General features: G+C 35.2%; 1 protein-coding gene and 1 pseudogene across 1 annotated transcript; one reads left to right on the top strand and one right to left on the bottom strand.

Annotated features, from left to right (window-relative positions):
• Nucleotides 1-178: 178 nt before the first annotated feature.
• Nucleotides 179-19,586, bottom strand: THOC7 (THO complex 7). Its single transcript, XM_016150175.2, has 8 exons — nt 19,447-19,586; nt 6,053-6,170; nt 5,171-5,298; nt 4,765-4,851; nt 3,146-3,203; nt 2,178-2,244; nt 2,028-2,097; nt 179-1,319 (listed from the first exon to the last, which is right to left on the bottom strand). The coding sequence occupies exons 1-8, from the start codon at nt 19,463-19,465 to the stop codon at nt 1,252-1,254; spliced, it is 615 nt and encodes a 204-aa protein (XP_016005661.1). The 5' UTR covers nt 19,466-19,586; the 3' UTR covers nt 179-1,251.
• LOC118602710 lies at nt 9,895-10,013 on the top strand (annotated as a pseudogene).
• Nucleotides 19,587-19,667: the final 81 nt, after the last annotated feature.

Here is a 19,667-nt window from a genome sequence, read left to right as displayed (position 1 = left end):
TCATAAGGATTCTTATCTTTTGCTACATAATCCTGAATAAATCCTGAATAATAAATTAACTAATGGGGGAGTGGGAACATTTTTTAGAATATTCTGCCCAGTATTCCTTTAAAAAATGCTTTTCAACAGTTGATTTTTGATTCTGAGTCAATATAAGCCAAATTTTACATTATAATTCTTACTAATAATGACACATTTATTAAGGCATAGCAATTCTGTGAAGAAATTTCTCCCATGATTTGCCAGATGAAATTAGAGAAAGCATTTAAAAATATTATAACATTTTTAATATGACTACTACTGGGCTAATTTTAAACTCATTTTTAAAGATAAGAATTCTTATTAAAAGTATAAAAATGTAACATTACTAAGGTATGATTCATGGAAAGTGTCATGTTTTTGAACTGAAATAAATAAATAAGGATGGAACCTAACAAGTATTTAAAATGTTATTCAATACTTAAAAAATTAAAAAATGATTCAGCCTTAGCTTAATTTTTAAAAAGATCATGAAATCCTTTATATCTTCATGGACAATTCATCTCAAACTACTCTTCACTTTATCAATACATTTTTTTTTTCTCTTTGAAAATGATTCTTAAAGAACAAAACAGTAGAGAGAAAATATATGAACAACACAATTAACAACCACATTGCTCAAGTATTAAGGAGAGAGATCTAGAAAGTAATACATATGGACTTACTTTGCATCTTGTTATTACATCTTAGACCAGTGATTCTTAGCATCAAGGAACCTGTCCCACATAATAAGCATACACCACGAAATTTTGCATTTATAAGTTCACAACTCTCCTGAAGCCTGTTTATGCACTCTACTTTCAAAAGTGGTAACAATTTCCAGAAGTTGGCTCATTTTCTCATGTACATCCTAGAAACAGCATCTTCTCATAATCTTCAACTCATTTTGTAAGCAAATCAATGTGAACAGTTAAAAGCTACCTAGAATTCTTATGAGCACAAACATATCTAACTCGAAAACATTTTATTAAACATTTTTAAATGTTGTTTCCTATCTTTTAAGTTTAAGAATAAGAAAGGTATTTCAATGAAAACAAATCTACACTGAAGTCGTTTTCCTTTGTGCAAAGAAAATGAATGAATTGTACATTAATATTTAAAAGCAAGGTAGTTCAATCGTCAAAACTTTAAATATCTCAAAAGCACAACAAATTCTCAACACCCTAAGATCATGTTGCTACTTCAACAATCTTGGGAATGGAGAGTGATTGTCTATGGCTTAGGATCTACTTCCATGCTTGTTTCCTGAGCTTCTTCCACTTCTGAGAGCTTTTCATCATCTGTAATTGAGAAAGAAACAAATTTACTTAAATTATGTTTAACGAATACACAAAATCATTTTTATCCTTTATTAGCTAGTATATTTTTTAAAAGATGGCAAAATGACAACCTATGACCATAATTTGGCCCACACAAGTGTTTGGTTTTAAAAGTTCCATTTTGGTTGTTGTGCATTAGTTGAATCAAAATGTAAAATCTACGTGATAGATTTTTATTAAAAAAAAAAATCTAGGTCCCAGGCTTTTCTTGAAAACAATCAGATCAGATCACACAGAAATTTCCGATTGGCTGTAGTCAATATGAAGAGCAAGTCTCTAGTTCCCCCAAAGCACCCACCATTCAATGAATACACACATGTTCTTATGTACTAATTGGTTTACTCACTCACCATGGCTTGCCTGAGTCCTGAATTGTTCCTTTATAGCAATAAACTATAATAAAAGAAAAATTCCAAATCTATCATCCTTGAGTTTCTCTTAATATAAACTATTGGATGTGTGTTTAAATCATGTATTACTATAAATTAAGACTTTTCTGCATATGTTCAGAATGCTGAACAATACGAGTACCTTCTAATGCCATCTAGCTGTACTGCTGTCCTGAAATTGAAGGAGTACTTTCTGTGTACAATGTATATTTTAGAAGGCATGCCCCTCAATTATTTAAAAATCTTCATAAATGTTGGTTATAAAACTATTTTCACTTACTTTCCAGTGTTTGTTGAAGTTCGTGGATAGTACTAAGAAGAACGTGAAACTGTTTTCGTCTCAATTCCAGCTGTATTAACAAGAAAAAAATTAATATGTGTTGATCTGTAAACACATACACATCATGAAGACTAACATATATGCAAATACCTTATCTTCAACACTTTCTTTAATATGTGAAAGATGTTCTAATTCTTTTCCCAGAGCCTCTAGTTCCCTGAAAAAAAAAATAAAACAGTCTTATATTTTGCTATTTGGGGGAACAGAATTCACAATTAATACCCAACTTTTTCATTGCTAAGTAGTATTTTAAAAATAAAAAAAAGGATAAGGAATGATAACACTCTATTATGATGAGACTTTTAAAGCTAAGGATGATTTCTTCTAAATCTCTAAATATGTGCTTATTTTCAAACTTTTTAGCTAATTTTTAAAGTATAGGAAGATAGATAATAGAATATCAAACTCCAAGAATTGAAAAGTTTTAAAATTTCATACTTCTTTCAAGTTTATATATATATGTAAAATGTAAAAGAAATAAAATATTACAGATTATCTTGAAATACATTTTGAACCTTATCCCTAGTCCTCTATCCTAGGTCTTTTTTCTTTCTTTACCTCCCACTCAGGTAGTCACCATATCATTCCAATCCTTTTTTACTGTACATATTTGTATCTCTAAATAATATACAGTGTTAGAATATAAGGTTTTAGGCGGCTCTAACTTTTATAAATGGTTATTATTCCATATGTATTTTAGAAATTTAAGAATAATTTAACATTCATTATGTCTTGTTTTTCTTTTCTCTGATTATGTTTCTGAGATTTGTGTCTAAAAAGTATATACTTTATTCTTCTTAACTGCTACTTAGTATTCTACTATATGAGTAGACCATATTCTATTTATTCATTTTCACATTGATTCATATTATATGCACTTATTTTAGTAAGGCATTAGGAAAAAAAATTTCATCAACAGTATCAGAATATGTAATATTGATGATCTGATCCCTCCTTTGGGAACATATTATGTATTCTTGTAAAAACGGAATGCATAGGCCAGTATGTAAACATTATATGTAAAGATTAGTTACTTTCAAGGAAAGCTCTAAACTTACTTTAATGTCTCATGCCTGTCTGGATGATGTTGGATCACTTTTGCTAAAGCATCATATTCTGAAAGATATAAAAATATTTACCAAATTAAGGTGTTTTGAATCTAGATATCAAAACAAAATGTATCATATCACAAATTTCTCCTAATCACTTTCCTAGTACATAAATAAATAAAAACATTGAAGGATGGAAAGAGTATTGTCAGTTTTACTTGACAGTTTTACTTTAACTACAACTATAATAATACAAGACTTCAAAAGTATTCCAAACAAGGACTTTAGCTCTCCCATTGTTTTCCATTTACTTATTCATGGACTGACTATAAGAGACCAGCATAAGCATAAGTGATCTTATGTCATTATTGATCATCGGGTGGACTGATTCTGAAGAGGATCTTTTTTACTATTTGCCCAGCAAATAAAAGATCAGCAAGGTAAATATATCATACCATTAATTTCAGATCTTAGACAATAGCAAATTACATTTCTCACTCATTCTAAAGGTAAAATGTCAGAAACTTAGAAATGATTTAAAATTCAGGAACCTTGTTTCTGCTCCACTGAGACCTCCAAGATAAGTCATGTATCTCCTGTTAACTCTTATGAAATGATAAATGGCAGCATTCATTTAAAAGCTTCCTTAGTCAACAAAACCACTACAAAACTTTAAAATGATTTTGGAATTAATATTGATTATTAAATAAATTAGTACATCTTATAAATTGGCCACCGAAACTTGACCACATGTATTCTAGACTGAATTAAAAATACAACTTTTAAAAATAAGGAATTAAAAGTCATTTTAATTAGTTCATTATAAAGTAAAATTCATTGTTTTGAAAATCAACATATTAACTCAATAAAAGTGTGAGTTTTAATAAAATTTTTTTGGATTACAAAATAATACATGTTCAGTATAAACAAAAAAGAAAAAAGTCATAAAAATTCACAATCCCAAAATAACCATTAACATTTTTTACTTTCTTCTAGTTTTTCATCTATGTCACAATCGTGATAATACGTTATATTTTTATCTTTCTTTCCGTTTACATTATAGAAGGAGCAATGCCTCTGCCATTAAAAATCATTTTGAAATAGTTTTTATGGACTGCAGTAAGGACATACCCTAATTTAAAAACAAAAGACATCAAAACAAAACTAAACTTTAACCTTTCTCTTATTATTTAGGAAGCTTTACGAATGTTTGCTTTGTACGTAGTTAAAAGTCAATAGGCTTAAATTCTTTTCTTTTTTCTTTGTTCTGAAAGTAGCTCCATTAAACAAACAAATACCAACAAACAAAACCCTAAATCTAGTGTACTTGTAGTATAAACTCCTTTTGCTGATTAATCATAACATTATTTAGGCAAAGGAGTCTAAAGACAGTCAAAAATCAAATACTTAATAAATACTTGGATAATCAAAACAACCTAGGTGGAAAAAAACTTTTTTCAGCATAGTCTTCCTTCTCCGCTGTTTTAAAGAATAATGTAGTTTTAAAGAATGTAGTTTGACTTCTAATTCTTTTTTGTATTTCAGGTTGATTTTAGCTGTACTGCACATTAAAAACTGCATGAAAATACTAGTCAGTATTTGCACACTAAATCCCACAAAACCCTTACCTTGGCGATTTTTTCGTATTCGTTTTGCTTGAAGAATTTGCTTTTTGCACTCAGCAATTTTTTCATGTGCTCCAGCAATGCTACATTCTATATAAAAAGGTTCTTTTTAAGACAGTTATAACAACATGAAATAATCATCATTCATTTTTAATTTTAAAATGTGTTTTTAAATTAAGTTCCATTGCTAATAGATGCTGGCATTTTAAAAAATAGCTGTAACTTAAAGTACTGTATCATATTAGAATACATTTTTATAACTAACGTTTACTGTATTCTTTCCATTAATGTTAATATTGTTATTATTTTACCACTAACCCAAGAAAAATATTAGCAGGTATTGTTTCCTTTAAGAATTAAAAATTAAAATTAGAGATAGAGAAATATTAATTACTTTAAGTTTCTTTACCTATTTCTTTGTAAATTTTTTCATAATTTTCCATTTCTCTGAGATTCATATCATATACCAACAAGGTTTTGCCCATTGAAAATTCACATTGGGACAGTGTGCTCAGCATACGTTGGTACTGGCTGTATCTAATGAAAAAGAGAGAGAAACAGAATAAAGATTTTTATGGCTTGCCAAAGCTGAACTATTTACAGTATAGGCAAAGATATGCTAATTAAATTATACTAAGTTCTTGGAGAATTGTTTGCTTTATTTAAAATAGTTTAGGATATCTGTCCATGTTTTTTTTTCCAAATGTAGTATACTTGAATTTATGAACTGCTTCAGTTGCAAATGCAATGATGAGACCGTTGTTTTTATCAATATAAGCTTAATTCACACAGCTATTTGTTGGAATTTTCTTTTAAATACTTTTTAAAATGTTTCAGTCAAGACATCTTTTTATCTTCACAATTCTGTTCTCACAATTTTTTCACTCTACACAATTATTTATCCATGTGAAAAGCTAATTCAGATGAGAAAATTTTTTTAAGTTTAAAAATTATTAAATATATATAACACTTTGCAGCAACTTATTTTAAAAAGAACATTCATTTAGATATTTTGTCTTTCTAAACACTTATTTGCTAAAACTGAACAAATTAATAAGCCTGAATTTAATCTTCATTTCTTCTTACCACTATGCTTTCTTTACGTTTTCATAAACATAAAGCAGGCCTCTTAAGAGAAGTCAAGGCCAGAAAAATCTATTCCTGATTAACCAAGAGTTGACTTCATTGGACATTTAAGGTGAGTGAAAAATTGCAATATTAACACGACTATGTGTATAATCTAAAAATCACATCAGGACACTGGTATAGGAACAACAATAAAATGAACTACCCCTCTTCCTGGGATCCAGAGTTGCACCATTTAATGAAACTTTTCACTAGCAGGTTAATTCTCCGATCATCTCCAGCACCATCTCCATCAATTAGGAGACGCTTCCTTATGACTTCGTCTGGAGAAAAGAAGAAAAGCATAACAATGTAAATTAAAAAAAAACTGGCTTTTGTTAACTTTCATGAACAAATAACCAATATTGCTACTTGTTTATTTATTAAAAAAAAATTAAAATGTAAACATACTTAATGCCACTGAACTACTTTTAAAAATTGTTAAAATGGTCAATTTTTCTTATGTATATTTTACTACTATATATAATACATATAATTAGCATATATATAAAGCAACTGAGTGTCTATTTATGTCAAGCACTATTCTAGGGGTTGGGGTTATAGTAGTGAAAAGCCCTGCCCTCACAGAGCTGGGATTCTACTGCTGGGTTGTTGAGTAGAAATAATTTTCAGTTACCACCAAGAAAATAAGCCAATACATCTTGGAGAATTTTTTCTGAAAAAACTTGTTCAGACAGAAGGAAGACTGAAGTGTTAGTATCTTTTAGTGTGACAAACTGGAAAAAGGAATAGAGAAAAAAGATTTATAATATGTAATGGCAGACTAGAAAAAGAGAATGAGAGATGGGTCAGAGAAAAAGGAATGTATTTGTTTTTTAAAAAATTGTACTTTAGTTATTATATCTGTGATATTCTTTCCCCATGAGGACTTTCTTTCTTTCTTTCTTTTTCTTCTTCTTTTTTTTTTTTTTAAACAAGTCTGTCTTACTTTTGCTCCGAGGAAAAGAAAATGAATAGAAAAGCCGTGTGGATGATTATTATAAGTGGGACACCAAACTGCTGGCCTGTCAGCCCAGAGCTGGTGATTTTCCCAGATCATAACAAGACAAAGGCAATTTGAAACCACAATAAAATATCATTTTCATCTACCAGATTGGCAAAAGTCAAAAGACCTGATAATAAAAATGATGAGAAACTTCAGTTACATACACTGGTGGAATGTAAACTGGTACACTATTTGTTGGGCAACTGGGCAATAACAAATAATATTTAAAATGCACATACTCCATAATTCCAATTCTAGAATCCATACTAAAGATACATGTGCACCCATGCACAAAAATATATGTAAAGGGATGTTCTTAACAGTGTTGTTTGTAGTAGAAAGATTGCAAACCTAAACATTCACCAGGAAAAGACTGGTTAAATTACAAAACCTATATTATGTAGCCAAAACAGTGTGGGTGTATGTATATACTGATGCCACAAAATCCCCTTAGATATGTTAAGGAAAATGAAAACAAAAGAGGTGCAGAGAAGCACAGTTTGCCTCCATTTGTGTAGAAAAGGGGAGACTTTGTGTATGCATATGTGTGTACATACCACGTGTTGTTCGTGTAGTCAAAGAATGCCTTTGGAAGCATACACGAGAAACTGGTAATAGTGGTTATTTCCAGTGAGAGGGATGACAGAGGATAAAAGATTTAATTTTCTAAATGGTTTTGTAGAATTGTATTTGTTTGGTTGGTTTTTACCATGTGCATGCATTTTTTTTTTTTTAATAATAAATTTTAAAGTGTAAATAATTCCTGGAGAGCTTGTATGATGAATCAACAGCAAAATCTTTAAACAATAGTTCCTGTGTGTAGGCAGAAGCATTTCTGAGCGCAGGTGCAGCGGAGATAAACTTTGGAAAGCAGATGGCTCCAGTTTTAAAACCTATTCTATGACTACATCAGATAAACATTTTAGAACTGGGTTTTGTTCTAAGAGTCCAGCTGCTCAAACTACAGATTCATCAGGTGTTTCAATTTACACTTTAAAATACAAACTAATGCTTTCGGTTATTTGAGGAGACTGAGACAAAACATAGTCCTAACAGAGGTAAAAATGCAGAAAACGATTTTTTTTTTTTAATTACAAACATGTTTTAACTCGTTAAAATAAAAGTAATCATCCATTGGGTGAACAGTCTGGTGTTCAACTGACACTGTTCAATTCATTTGCTGGTCTTCTTATCTCTGCTCTTCCAAGCCCCAAAGAAATCCCTTCTTCCTCCCAGGTGCCTGGGCATCCTACTTTATTGAGGACCAGGAATTTCCAATATAAGTGCATTCAGGGACTAGGGAATAAGGAATAGAGAGAATTTGGGGGAGTGAATACCCTAAGGTGGAAGCTATTACCAGAACTGGTTTAGAAATCAAGAGTTTTTTTTTCTAAAGTTTGCTAACTAAACAAAAAATGTTTCGAACAGATTTTGTAATCACTCCAACTATATACCTAATATCTGTGTACTTTTAATGTGTCTGTAATATCCCAATTACCAAAGTTTTTGAAAAATGTTTAAAACACTGTACAGGCAAATAAAGTTGAGAAAAGATTTGTGAGGGCCAGTCCTGTTTTGCTCTTTCTGTTCCTCCCCAGCCTCTCACACTGTCCTTACATTTCTGAACCTCCACATATATTTTAAAATTGCATTTGTGGTGCCTGCCTTGGATCATCTGTCCTCCAAAGACAGTTTCTCAATAAAACACCATTAAGAACTAGCGGGCAACTATCTTATTTTCAGGTTCACAACAGAGATTTCTCTTTTTGAATAAAAACATGAATATTTGGTCAATGAGCAGATATGTCCATAGGTACCAGAGTAAGTTCTGAGGCTGTTTATATAAAGATCTGAGCTCTTTCACTCTAGTTGGAGTAATAGCACACATATGAATACACACACACAGAGGTGGCTGTGGTTGTTAAATAAGTGACACAAAAACATAGTAATGGGATTAGGAGAAGAGCTCCTTTTGGCTTGGGGGGATTAGGGGAAGTTAAATAGAGCTGCTCTTTTTAGACTTAAAAATCATCAGTCAAAAAAGCTAAAAGGCATCTATCAAAATTTCAAATTATACCCTTTGAACCAAAAATCTTAGATATACATGTACATATGCAATAAAACTTGTCCATCAACAGGGGACTAGTTAAGTAAGTTTTGGTATGGAAACATGATGAAATACTGTGAAAGCTATAAAAAAGCAATCAGGAGGAAACAAACGTCTATGCGCTGATATAGAGAGATCACTTAATATAACTTGTTAAAAAAGCAAGGTGAAGAACAATATGTTTGGCATGTTTCCTTATAAAAAATGAGGGAGAATAAGAACATATATGCACATTCAAAACAACATGGTATTGGCATAAAAACAGATACATAGATCAATAGAACAGAACAGCACATAAATAAATTTATGCCATTTAACAAAGGAGGTAAAAATATACAGTGAAGTAAAGATGGTCTCTTCGAAAAATGGTGATGGGAAAACTGGATGGATACATGCAAAAAAAAGAAACTGGATAAACTTCTTACACCATGTACAAGAATAAACTCAAAATAAAGACTTAAATGTAAAACCCAAACCATAAAACTTCTGAAAGAAAACATAGGCAGTAAACTCCCTGATATTGCTATTAAACTTTTTTTTTTTTTTTTCCCTGATATATCTCCCTGGGCAAGGGAAACAAAAGAGAACATAAACAAATTGGACTAGATCAAACTAAAAGTTTTTGCATGGCAAAGGAAACCATCAACAAAATGAAAAGAAAACCTACTGAATGGGAAAAGGTATTCGCCTATGATATGTCTGATAAGGGATTAATAGCCAACACTTATAAAGAACTCATATGACTCAACAACAAAAAAACAAACAATCCAATTAAAAAATGGGCTGAAGACCTAAACAGGTATTTCCCCAAAGAGGAAATACAAACGGCCAATAGACATATGAAAAGATGCTCAAGATCATCGATCATCAGAGAAATGAAAATTAAAACCACAATGACTATGGCCATGCTACTCTAAACGTGCCAGATCTCGTCTGATCTCAGAAGCTAAGCAGGGTCGGGCCTGGTTAGTACTTGGATTGGAGACCACCAAGGAATACCGGGTGCTGTAGGCGTAAAAATAAAATAAATAAAATAAATAAAATAAAACCACAATGAGATCTCGCCTCACACCTATGAGAATGGCTATCATCAGTAAATCAAAAAACAAGTGCTGGCAAGGATGTAGAGAAAAGGCAACCCTTGCACGCTGTCGGTGGGATTGCAAATTGGTATGGCCACTAAGGAAAACAGTTCGGAGGTTTAAAAATTGAACTATATTTTGACCTGGCAATTGCACTTCTGGGTATTTATCTAAAGAAAACCAAAACAATAATTCATAAAGGTCTCTCCACCCCTATGTTCATGGCAGTGCTATACACAATAACCAAGATACAGAACCTAAATATCCATCAACCTAATATCCATCAACAGACAATTGGATAAAGAAGTTATGGTCCATATATAAAATGGAATATTACTCAGCTATTAAAAAAATGAAACCTTACCACTTGCAATGATGCTTCTAGAGGTTATTACACTGAGTGAAATAAGTCACACAGAGAAAGATAAATACCATACGATTTTACTTATATGTGGAATCTAAAGCATAAAAGGAACAAACTAAATGAAAACAAACTCACAGATACAGAGAATAATGTTGTGACTGCCAGAGGGTAAGGGGGTTGGGGGACCTGGGAGAAAAAGGTGAAGGGATAAAGAAGTACAAATTAGTAGTTACAAAATAGGCACGGGACATAGAGTACAGCATAGGGAATATAGTCAATAGTGTTGTAATGGCTATGTGTAGAACTAGTTGGGTGATAGAGTAATAGGGGGAATCACTTCATAAACTATATAAATGTCTAACCAATGTACTGTATACCTGAAACTAATATAAAATTTTTTTAAAAAGGGAAAAAAAGAATATATATATATATATATATATATATATATATGCTTATATTCACATAGTTACCTTGGAATGATGATATGCAAGAAACAATGATATTCAAGAAACTACTCAGAGAGAGGTAGCATAAGGGAGATAGATAGGGAACAGGCTGGAAGATGTGGAAATAGCCTTTTATATTATTTGATTTTTAAACCATATGAGTAATCGAAATCTGTTAGCTGTTGTTTGAAAAAGAAAGCAAGCTGTGATGTGGTGATGGTATTACAGGTATTTGCATATGCCCAAACACAACAAATTGTACAAATTAAATATCATACATGCAGGTCTTTGTACATCAATTATGGTTCAATAAAGAGAAAAAGAAAGCAAGCTAACGTCCTTTTTCTGTCCCCCACTGCAGGCAAGGAGAAAGCTATGAGTTATAGCAGGATGAGGAATGAAAGACAGGAACATCTGGGACATGAAAACACTAGAACACTAGGGAGACTGGATGAGTGAAGACAAATATCGGGACCCAAGCACATAAGGGCAGTTTGTGGTCAGTTTGTGGGAGTTCACACTAGTAGATGCGATATTAGTAGATTTGGACCTTGCTAGTAAGCAACTAGGAATTTCTAAAGATTTACAGACCATACTTGCTGCAGGATTAAGCTGAGGGCAGTATACAAAATGGACTGCAACTGTAAAAAAAGGCCAAAGGGAGGAGGCTAGTTAGGAGGCTGCCAAAGCATATGCAGTTAGGAACTAAAATGGCATGAATTAAAGTAGAGAAGATTAGAATTACATGTCTTGGAAAGCAGGTTAGGGCTGAGTGGAGACTTGGTTAGGAAAAAGCAGGGGCCAAAGCGAACACTGGGTGGCATGAGTAGGAGTGTGGTGTGACCAGTTCTGGTAGCACAGGGAATTCCTTGTCAAAGCACTCAAGGCCTTTTATTGGCTTCAGCCTTATCCCTCTTTCTTCTAAGAGCATTTCTTCACAGCTCCTGGGCCCAAGGTCAAAAACTGGAGCCAATGTCCAGATTTGTCCACACAGTGTTTACTTTCTGTATGTATATGTATGTGACCAATATTTAACTTCATCTGTAAAATGGGAATAAAACTTTCTACTTTGAAGGACTGCAGTAAAACTTTATGGAAATAAAAGGAGCACAATGCCTATTCATAGTAGGAAATGGGAGGGGAGTTATCCTTATCTTTACATTAAATTTAATCCATAATTTGTATCACCCTAAAAATGTTAAAAGGTAAATATCGGAGCTATATCTAGTCTTATCTATATAGACATATAGATATATTGCATATTTATGCATACAAAATTTTGCCCAGCTATAATTTCTCACAAATTTGCTTCTGTCTCAAGCTTCATATTGCGAGGTCACAATATTTCTAACTTAAACTTCATAGACAGTTCTGCCTAAAAAATTCTCTGGGGATGAGAATTGCTGAAATACCATATATAAAGTACAGAGCACAGCTCCAACAGCAAAAAATAAAACAAAGGGGTAAGTTACCAGTTTGAAAAAAAACCTGTTTTTTTTTTTTTAAATTTAAAAGTGGCTTGCTGCTGATGGTTCCTAACACATATAACATGAGCACTATTATTTTTAATGACACCTCATCAATTACCTCTAGATTGAACACGTGTAAAACATGTTTTGTTTATTATGTACATTGACTTCATAAATTATTATCATGCTTGAAGCTCTTTATAAGCAATTTGAATGCTAATATTAATAATTCTGGCAGGCATTGGCCCACCCTGTAAAAACAGTAAAGATGGTTTGGAAATGATTTTATTGATGTTATCAACATCATTCCTTAGATGTCATAATTACTTTCTTGACTAACTATGAGGATTAATGCCATCTGGAAAGAGCTTTTAAACCAAAATACTTAACATTTGCCCTAAGAATGGTTTTCTCTTGACTTCAGGCTTATAGAAAGATGTCCTACTGGATTCAGGTATAAGTTGTAGCAATAATTAACCTACAAAATGTCTGCCATTCAAAATCACTTTAAAATCAGTTACAATACCTGCATACTAATAAGCAAATATTTACTGGCAAAATTGGGATGAATTTTAGACCCCCTTCCTGTCTTATCCACCAACCTATACCTAGAAGAAACTCAAAATTAAGATACTAAATAAGCCTCAAAAAGTCCTTTCAAGGGGTTTTTAATACTTCATTTTCTATAAACAGAGAGGCAAGAAGAAATAACTCCTTTACAATCACTAAACCAACTCTCCATTTTCAAGCCTCTGGTCATATGACACAGCTATTTTAACTGTGTTCTCATTTTAGCATTGAAAAGACAATCTCTCATTAACCCAGATTAACATTTCTTTCAAAACCCATAATTGTTATTCCCCACAACTATTTTAATTTAGCTATTAAAATCTCAATTACAAAACAACTTTTCAGAACATCTAGGAGCAATATTCAAAAAAGAAAAGAGGAAAACAATCTGGAAGATAATGGTAGGTCAACTTCCAAAATACTTCTTCAGGGACTGGTCAGGGCCTGACAACCAGTAGCAAGAGCCTCACTGCTCTGTAATCTCCTCCAAGGTCCCAGCTACCATCAAAAGTCACTCTCCACACTGGAAGCTCTAACAGCACTGCAACCTTACCTGGTCCTAAGAATCCTGGGATCTACCAATAAGGATTAGCATTTCCTTTCCAAAGGAAGTTTAGAAAGGAATTCTGTAGGCATGCAAAGCCACCACTGGCTTTTTCCTGGTATTCCTAAACCCTCTGGATCAAAACTGAAAACCACAGGAAGAGATAAGAGTTTGAGACAGGATTACAGGAAAAATAGCTAGCACTAGGGCAATGTAGTAATATGTATCAAAATTAAAAACACATATTTCCTTTGACTTTTCTTCTAGAAATTATTCCCACAAGTGTGCAAAGACCTCTACACAAATATCTCCATTTAACACTATTTGTAAGAGCAAAAAACTGAAAATAGCTAAATGTTTAATAGGAGATTGGTTTAAAAAAATAGAATATTACATTGATATAAAGAATGAGGTAGGAAGAGCTCCAAGCTATATTATTAATTATAGAACTATAATATAGAAGTGTGTAAAAATTTGTGTAAAATTAAATATGTATATGCTCGCATATTAACAGATACATAATGCTTTCAATATGCTTAAGTACAGTTTTAAGTGTTTTTCATGTATGAACACATTTAAACTACACAATAGCCCTACAAAGTAGATATTATTACCCCTATATTACCAATGAAAAGAAAAAAAAATATTTTTACTTGTCTAAAATTAAATGTCACAGGAGGTAAGGAATAGAGCTGGAGCTCCAACTCAGGAGTCCGGCACCAGATAAGGTGCTTTTTACCTTTTATGGGCATTTAAAAATCATTCTGGAAGGGCACACCAAAAACGTTTATTGTGATTATCTTTGGGGAGAGGGATTAGTAATTGAAAGTGATTAGATGAGAAGGTGTTCACTTGCCACTCTGTGGATTTCTTCTGGAATATTCTTACATGTATTACTAAAAAAAAATCAACAGTGGTTATCTAGGTAGTGAACTTACTAGTCATTTTGAGCTATTTTTCTTAATTTTTTTTCCTGTATTAAAAATTCTAATCAATGCTCTTTAACATAATCTATGATGTGTTAACAACAAGAAAACTGGCCTGACCTGAGCTCTTAAGGAAAAAGTAAGGCTATGTGAAAATAATGTGTAGATTCCTGTTAGATTTATCATTAGATCACCACTGCGCAAGTGTTTTTAAGTTAACTTAATGTATATTCCATTGTGTGATTCCTTATGGTAAAATAACACCTAGTCCCTCCTTTCAAGAAGCTTAAAATCATTAAAACAATTTATAAGGCCAAAACTATTAAAAAGACACAAAAAAGGTAGGTGGAAAGAACGATATGATAATTCGATTCCTTCATGTAAATATTGACCTCTTGTGACACACTTTGGACTAGTCTAAATAAATTGCTAATGCCAAAGTAAATTACTTAAACCAAAATTAAAAAAGAAAAGCAAACATTGTTTTGAGGTCCTTTGTTTTTCTCTAGATTTATTTAAATATTTAGAGTATGGTGCCAGGTGCTAATAAAATCAAGTTTGAAACTCCAATCTTGCTTTGAGAAACCACTCATTTTGGCTACAGAAACATTACATAATAGTTGAAACGCAGCAGTAACCCCTGTGCTGGGACCACAGACGAGGGAACAAGGTGGTAAATTCACTGGCACAAGTGAAAAACAAAAAACAAAAACCCCTGTGCCCACAGTGTCTAACTAACATTGTATCAGCAATTGAAATAGCAGTAACAGCAGCACCAGACACTTATACAGTATTTTACACTCCTATTTGATGACTATACATCTTGCTTGTTTCCTTTCACTCTGAAAAGCATACTGGGTTGGACAATAAAAAAAAAATGGTCACTCAAATTCAAAGTGCTTTATATATAGTATTACACTTCATCCTTGAAACAACCCTATAGAGTGTATATTATTATCTTCCTTTACAGATGAGTGGTGTCACCTCTGCAGTCTTAGGAGAATATACACAATTACATTACTAGAAAGTCATAGTACAGTTCCATTATTTTGTCACATTGTTCACAGGCATATTTAAAACCATTGTTTCAAGTTTCTAATTAAACAGCATTTCTAATTAAACAACAACAACTAAACACTGTCAAAACCAACAAGCTCTATTAAATGAAATGTACAGCTACCCATTTGTCACCACCCCTTTCTCATCTCTCATCTGTTGCTCTGGCATATCAATATATCTACCTAATGTTGTCTGCACTGCAGAAAGGACTTCTGAAATGATTTCTACCAGGGTACTAACACCGTTTAGCACCCTTTAAATTAACACATGCAAAATACAAACTGTGAACATAGTTTAAATTAACAGTGACATTTAACTTGCTTTTTCATCTAGCCAAAATGCTGGGGTGGCAACAAGGAAAAAGAATGGCTTTGCCAATAATTGGCTAAGTAACAGTAAGTCACTTACTTCTCAAGGCCTACATTTTCCATCTATAAAATCATTGTTGGTAATAACATCTATAGTTGTTCAGTATCAATAGATAACAACATGGTGTCTCCTTCTACCTGCAGCAGGGCAGTTTCTCAAACTAACCAATGTGTCTTTGTGCCAGGGGCAGGAAATAGCAAACTTCTTTATCAAAAGCTCCCAGTTCAATCAGATATGCAGACCCACATGTAAGGTGTACATGAGGGCACAAAACTTAACCATTCACCTCAGAGTCAGATTTGTTAGAGGACATTGGCCCTCGTCTATGCTCCAGAGACAGGTACTGGTACTCCTCCAAGAACTTTTCAGAAGGATGACTAAAATATCAAAGTCACCCACTTCTCACAATCTTCTCCACTGCCATCACTTTAACCCAAGCCCACCTTGTTTCTCACTTGGAATACTTCCTGTTGACCTCTCTGCTGGCATACTTGCCTTCCTAGCATCCTTTTTCTACAAAACCCAGAAAGTTTTAAAAGATACATCAAATCACTAACTCTTCTGCTTAAACTCTTCCAGTCATTTTCAAGTACCTACAGAAGACAATTCAAAGTCCTCTCAATGGCCTGTGAAGGCCTTCCTGAGTTCTTGTTTATTTTTCTGACCTCCTTTTGTATCACATTCCTTCTGGCCTCCGCAGATCCAGCCCCATTGGCCCTTATCTTCCTGAAAGGGTGAAGAGCTTATTTCCACCTTAGGCTTTTGCACTAGTTGTTGCCTCTATCTGGAGTATTTTCCTGGGATCTTCACTTAGCTGGCCCCTGCAGGTGTCACTTTAAATGTCTGTTTTCAGAGCAGTCATACCTTGATCATCCTATTTTAAAACCTAGTTGTCAGTAGCCCTTCCCTATTATTCTCTCATATTCTATCTAGTTCATTCTCAGAACTCAATTAACTTCAGAAATTATGTCCTTTCTCAGAACTTATCTTATTTACTGATTGATCATACACAATTGGTTCTCTCTCCCAAGTAGAAGTCAGGCCTTCCTCTGTAGTTTTCTGCTGTACCCAGCATCTGGCATTGTGCCTAGAAGGTATGCAATAGGTGTTTGTTGGCCTATCACATGTATTACTCAATTTCGATTGTGTTTTACCAAAAGCTCAGTTGAGGAAAACCACATTTATAGAGAATTATCTGACAAAGTTGTAGTTCGCCCTTTCCTCTATGGTCTAGGTATTCTTAAAGCAAACAAGCAAAAACAATCAAGACCACCAGAGCCATTCACTTAAACCACACAGTCTATTGGTTGGCTTTAGAACGCTTTCTAAATCGATTTAGCTTTCTTTGACCTCATCAGTGATGTGCTAAGAAACAGCCCAATGATCCTCAGTACTGAAAAGAAGTTAAGGGTATGACACTGGCTTTTCTGTATAAGGACCTCCAAAATAAGCTTTTTCCCCAATGTTTAAATCAGAAAAAAACAGTTTACCCTGGCTTACTATTGTTGTCTTCTCTCATAATCACTAGCTCACTGAATGGACCAGCTCCTGCCTCTTGGTATGGACTGCTAGAACAAGAGCCACTTGCAGCTTTCTTAATAAATGTGCCAGACTTTATCCCTAGAAGTTTGAGGATCACCAGGCCTTTCAACTTTTGATTTTTTTTAGTTTCAGTGTTCTTTTTGCTGTTACCTCATTCGTTTATTTTGTTTACTCATTATGGTGAGATGCCTTAAAATATTTTCTAGAATAAACCAGGTAAGTAAATTAAGTATTAAGGGCTATAGCAGCAATATGCATAAAATAATGATTAATAGGTAAAAGGTCAACTGGTTCTAGGAAAGAGAAAAGGGGAGTAGATGAGGTAGATATCGAAGAATAAATAGGCTTCAACCAGGCAGAGAAGGGCAATCTGTGCAGATTCGAGAGAGGAAGAAGGAATGGGTAAAGATAGTCTATGGTGTTGGGAAAACTGGACACATACCGGCCAAAAAAAAAAAAAAGTGAAACTAGGCAACATTCTAAAACCATATAAAATAACAAACTCAAAATAGATTAAAGGCCTAAATGTAAGAAGAAAACATAGGCAGTAAACTCTCTGACATTGCTCTTAGTAATATTTTTTCTCATATATCTCCTCAGACAAGGAAAACAAAAGAAAAAATAAATGGGACTACACCAAACTAAAGTTTTTGCATAGCAAAGGAAACTATCAACAAAATGAAAAGACAATCTATATTTAAAATTATCCAATGTGTCTTTCCCACCAGATTGTAACCTCAGATGGGCAAAAGATTTCTCCTGTTAGTTCAGGGTTGTAATCCTAAAGCCTAGCCCAGGTAGGATAAATACCTACTGAATAAATGAAACTGAGATGAAGCAAAGTTAAAATTTCCCATAAGTTCCCAGACCTTCAAGAGCCCCCACACTTCACTACTCTTTATCATATCCACGAATTTGGGCCTATTACTCTTCTTCCCCTTAATGCGGAAATCCTGTCTACTCCCAACTTTTCTGAAGTGGCCTCTATGTTTACTCGTCATTTCCTATTCAACTAGACTCGGCAAGCCTAGATCTCCCCTTCCCACATGTCAAAAGACTTCCTCCCTAACTGGATACCTTTTTAAGTTCTCCCTCCAGTTGCCCATCATTCTCAAGATATCGCCTTATTTTATTTCTGCTCTCAGTCCACAGACCACCCTCTGGACCCTGCCTCACATAGGTCCACCTTCCAAAACCCGCTCCCATTCTCCTCGCCCCAATTCCAGCTGACAAAGCACCTTCCTCAAGCCATACAGACACTCAAATGTTTTATGTCCTGATCTGCCCTAAGTGACTCCATCCCTATTCTGACTCGTTAGCTCATAAATCTCCCATGCACACTCCCTGACAGTCCCACAGGTACCAGGTCCACAACTACTTTTAAATATTGTACTCAGTTCCCTCTCCTCAGCCCCAATTCAGGGCTAGTTCCGGGCCTCAATGTGATCCACTCTGCTGTGTGGGGCCCTTCCCAATCTGTCCAGAGGACTCCTCCAGGTGTCACCCTCTGTACGCTGACACCGACACCTCTAGTGCACTAGTCCCGGAATGTCTGTCCTTCCTGGATTGGTCCGAAACCCTTGCTCCGTCCCCGGAGTTCCCACTCATTTCCAGCCCTCCACAGGCCCTCCAGGTCCCCGGATCCAGGGCCTCCACCACTTTCTCCCCTTCGCGGCTGCTCAGAGCCCACCACCCCCATCAAGTGCTCTTTCTCACCACATTCTCCAACAGCCCAGACCCCTTCCGGGTACCACCCGCCAGCACAGCGCTTCCAGCCTTCCCAGGCCCCTACTAGTGCTCTCAGCACCCCCCCTCCTCCGCCCCCCGCCGATCCTCCCAGCACTGCCTCCCAGGCCTGGCCCGGCCTCCGGGGAGTGAGAGGGGCTCCGAGGGGGACGAGAGGCCCCAGAGTGCGGCCGAAGGGCTCGTGGGAAGCGGCCGGGAAACCCCGGGGCTCCGAGGGGAATCTGATCAGGGAGGCCCAGGGGCTCCCGGAAGCGACCGTGGAGTGTGGGGGTCTTGGGGGAGGCTGGGGGTTTCTGAGGAACGCGCCGGGGTGGCGGCGAGCGGCCTCACCGTCAGTCACGGCTCCCATGGCGTGCGCGGCGGCAGCGGCGGCGCAAGCTGAGGCGGCGGTTGGCGGCGGCGGAGGTCAAACTCCCACAATGCAGCCGGGTAAACAGCCATGGAGGAGGAGGCGGCGGCGCCCGCGGCCGCCCGCTCCGACGCCTGAGCAGCGCCGCGCCGCCGCCGCCGCCGCCGCCGCCGCGGGACCCGCGCTCCCCGCGCTCCCCGCA

The sequence above is a fragment of the Rousettus aegyptiacus genome, unplaced genomic scaffold (genome assembly GCF_014176215.1).
Source record: "Rousettus aegyptiacus isolate mRouAeg1 unplaced genomic scaffold, mRouAeg1.p scaffold_m13_p_4, whole genome shotgun sequence".
NCBI classification, from domain to species: Eukaryota; Metazoa; Chordata; class Mammalia; order Chiroptera; family Pteropodidae; genus Rousettus; species Rousettus aegyptiacus.
This window is presented reverse-complemented; position numbering and strand designations above follow the sequence as displayed.

Coding starts and splice junctions, on each gene's coding strand:
- THOC7 (XM_016150175.2), bottom strand. Junction 5,299..6,052: donor TCTGGATCCCAGGAAGAGGG/GTAGTTCATTTT, acceptor CTTTTTCATTAG/ATACAGCCAGTACCAACGTA. Junction 3,204..4,764: donor AATACGAAAAAATCGCCAAG/GTAAGGGTTTTG, acceptor TATATCTTTCAG/AATATGATGCTTTAGCAAAA.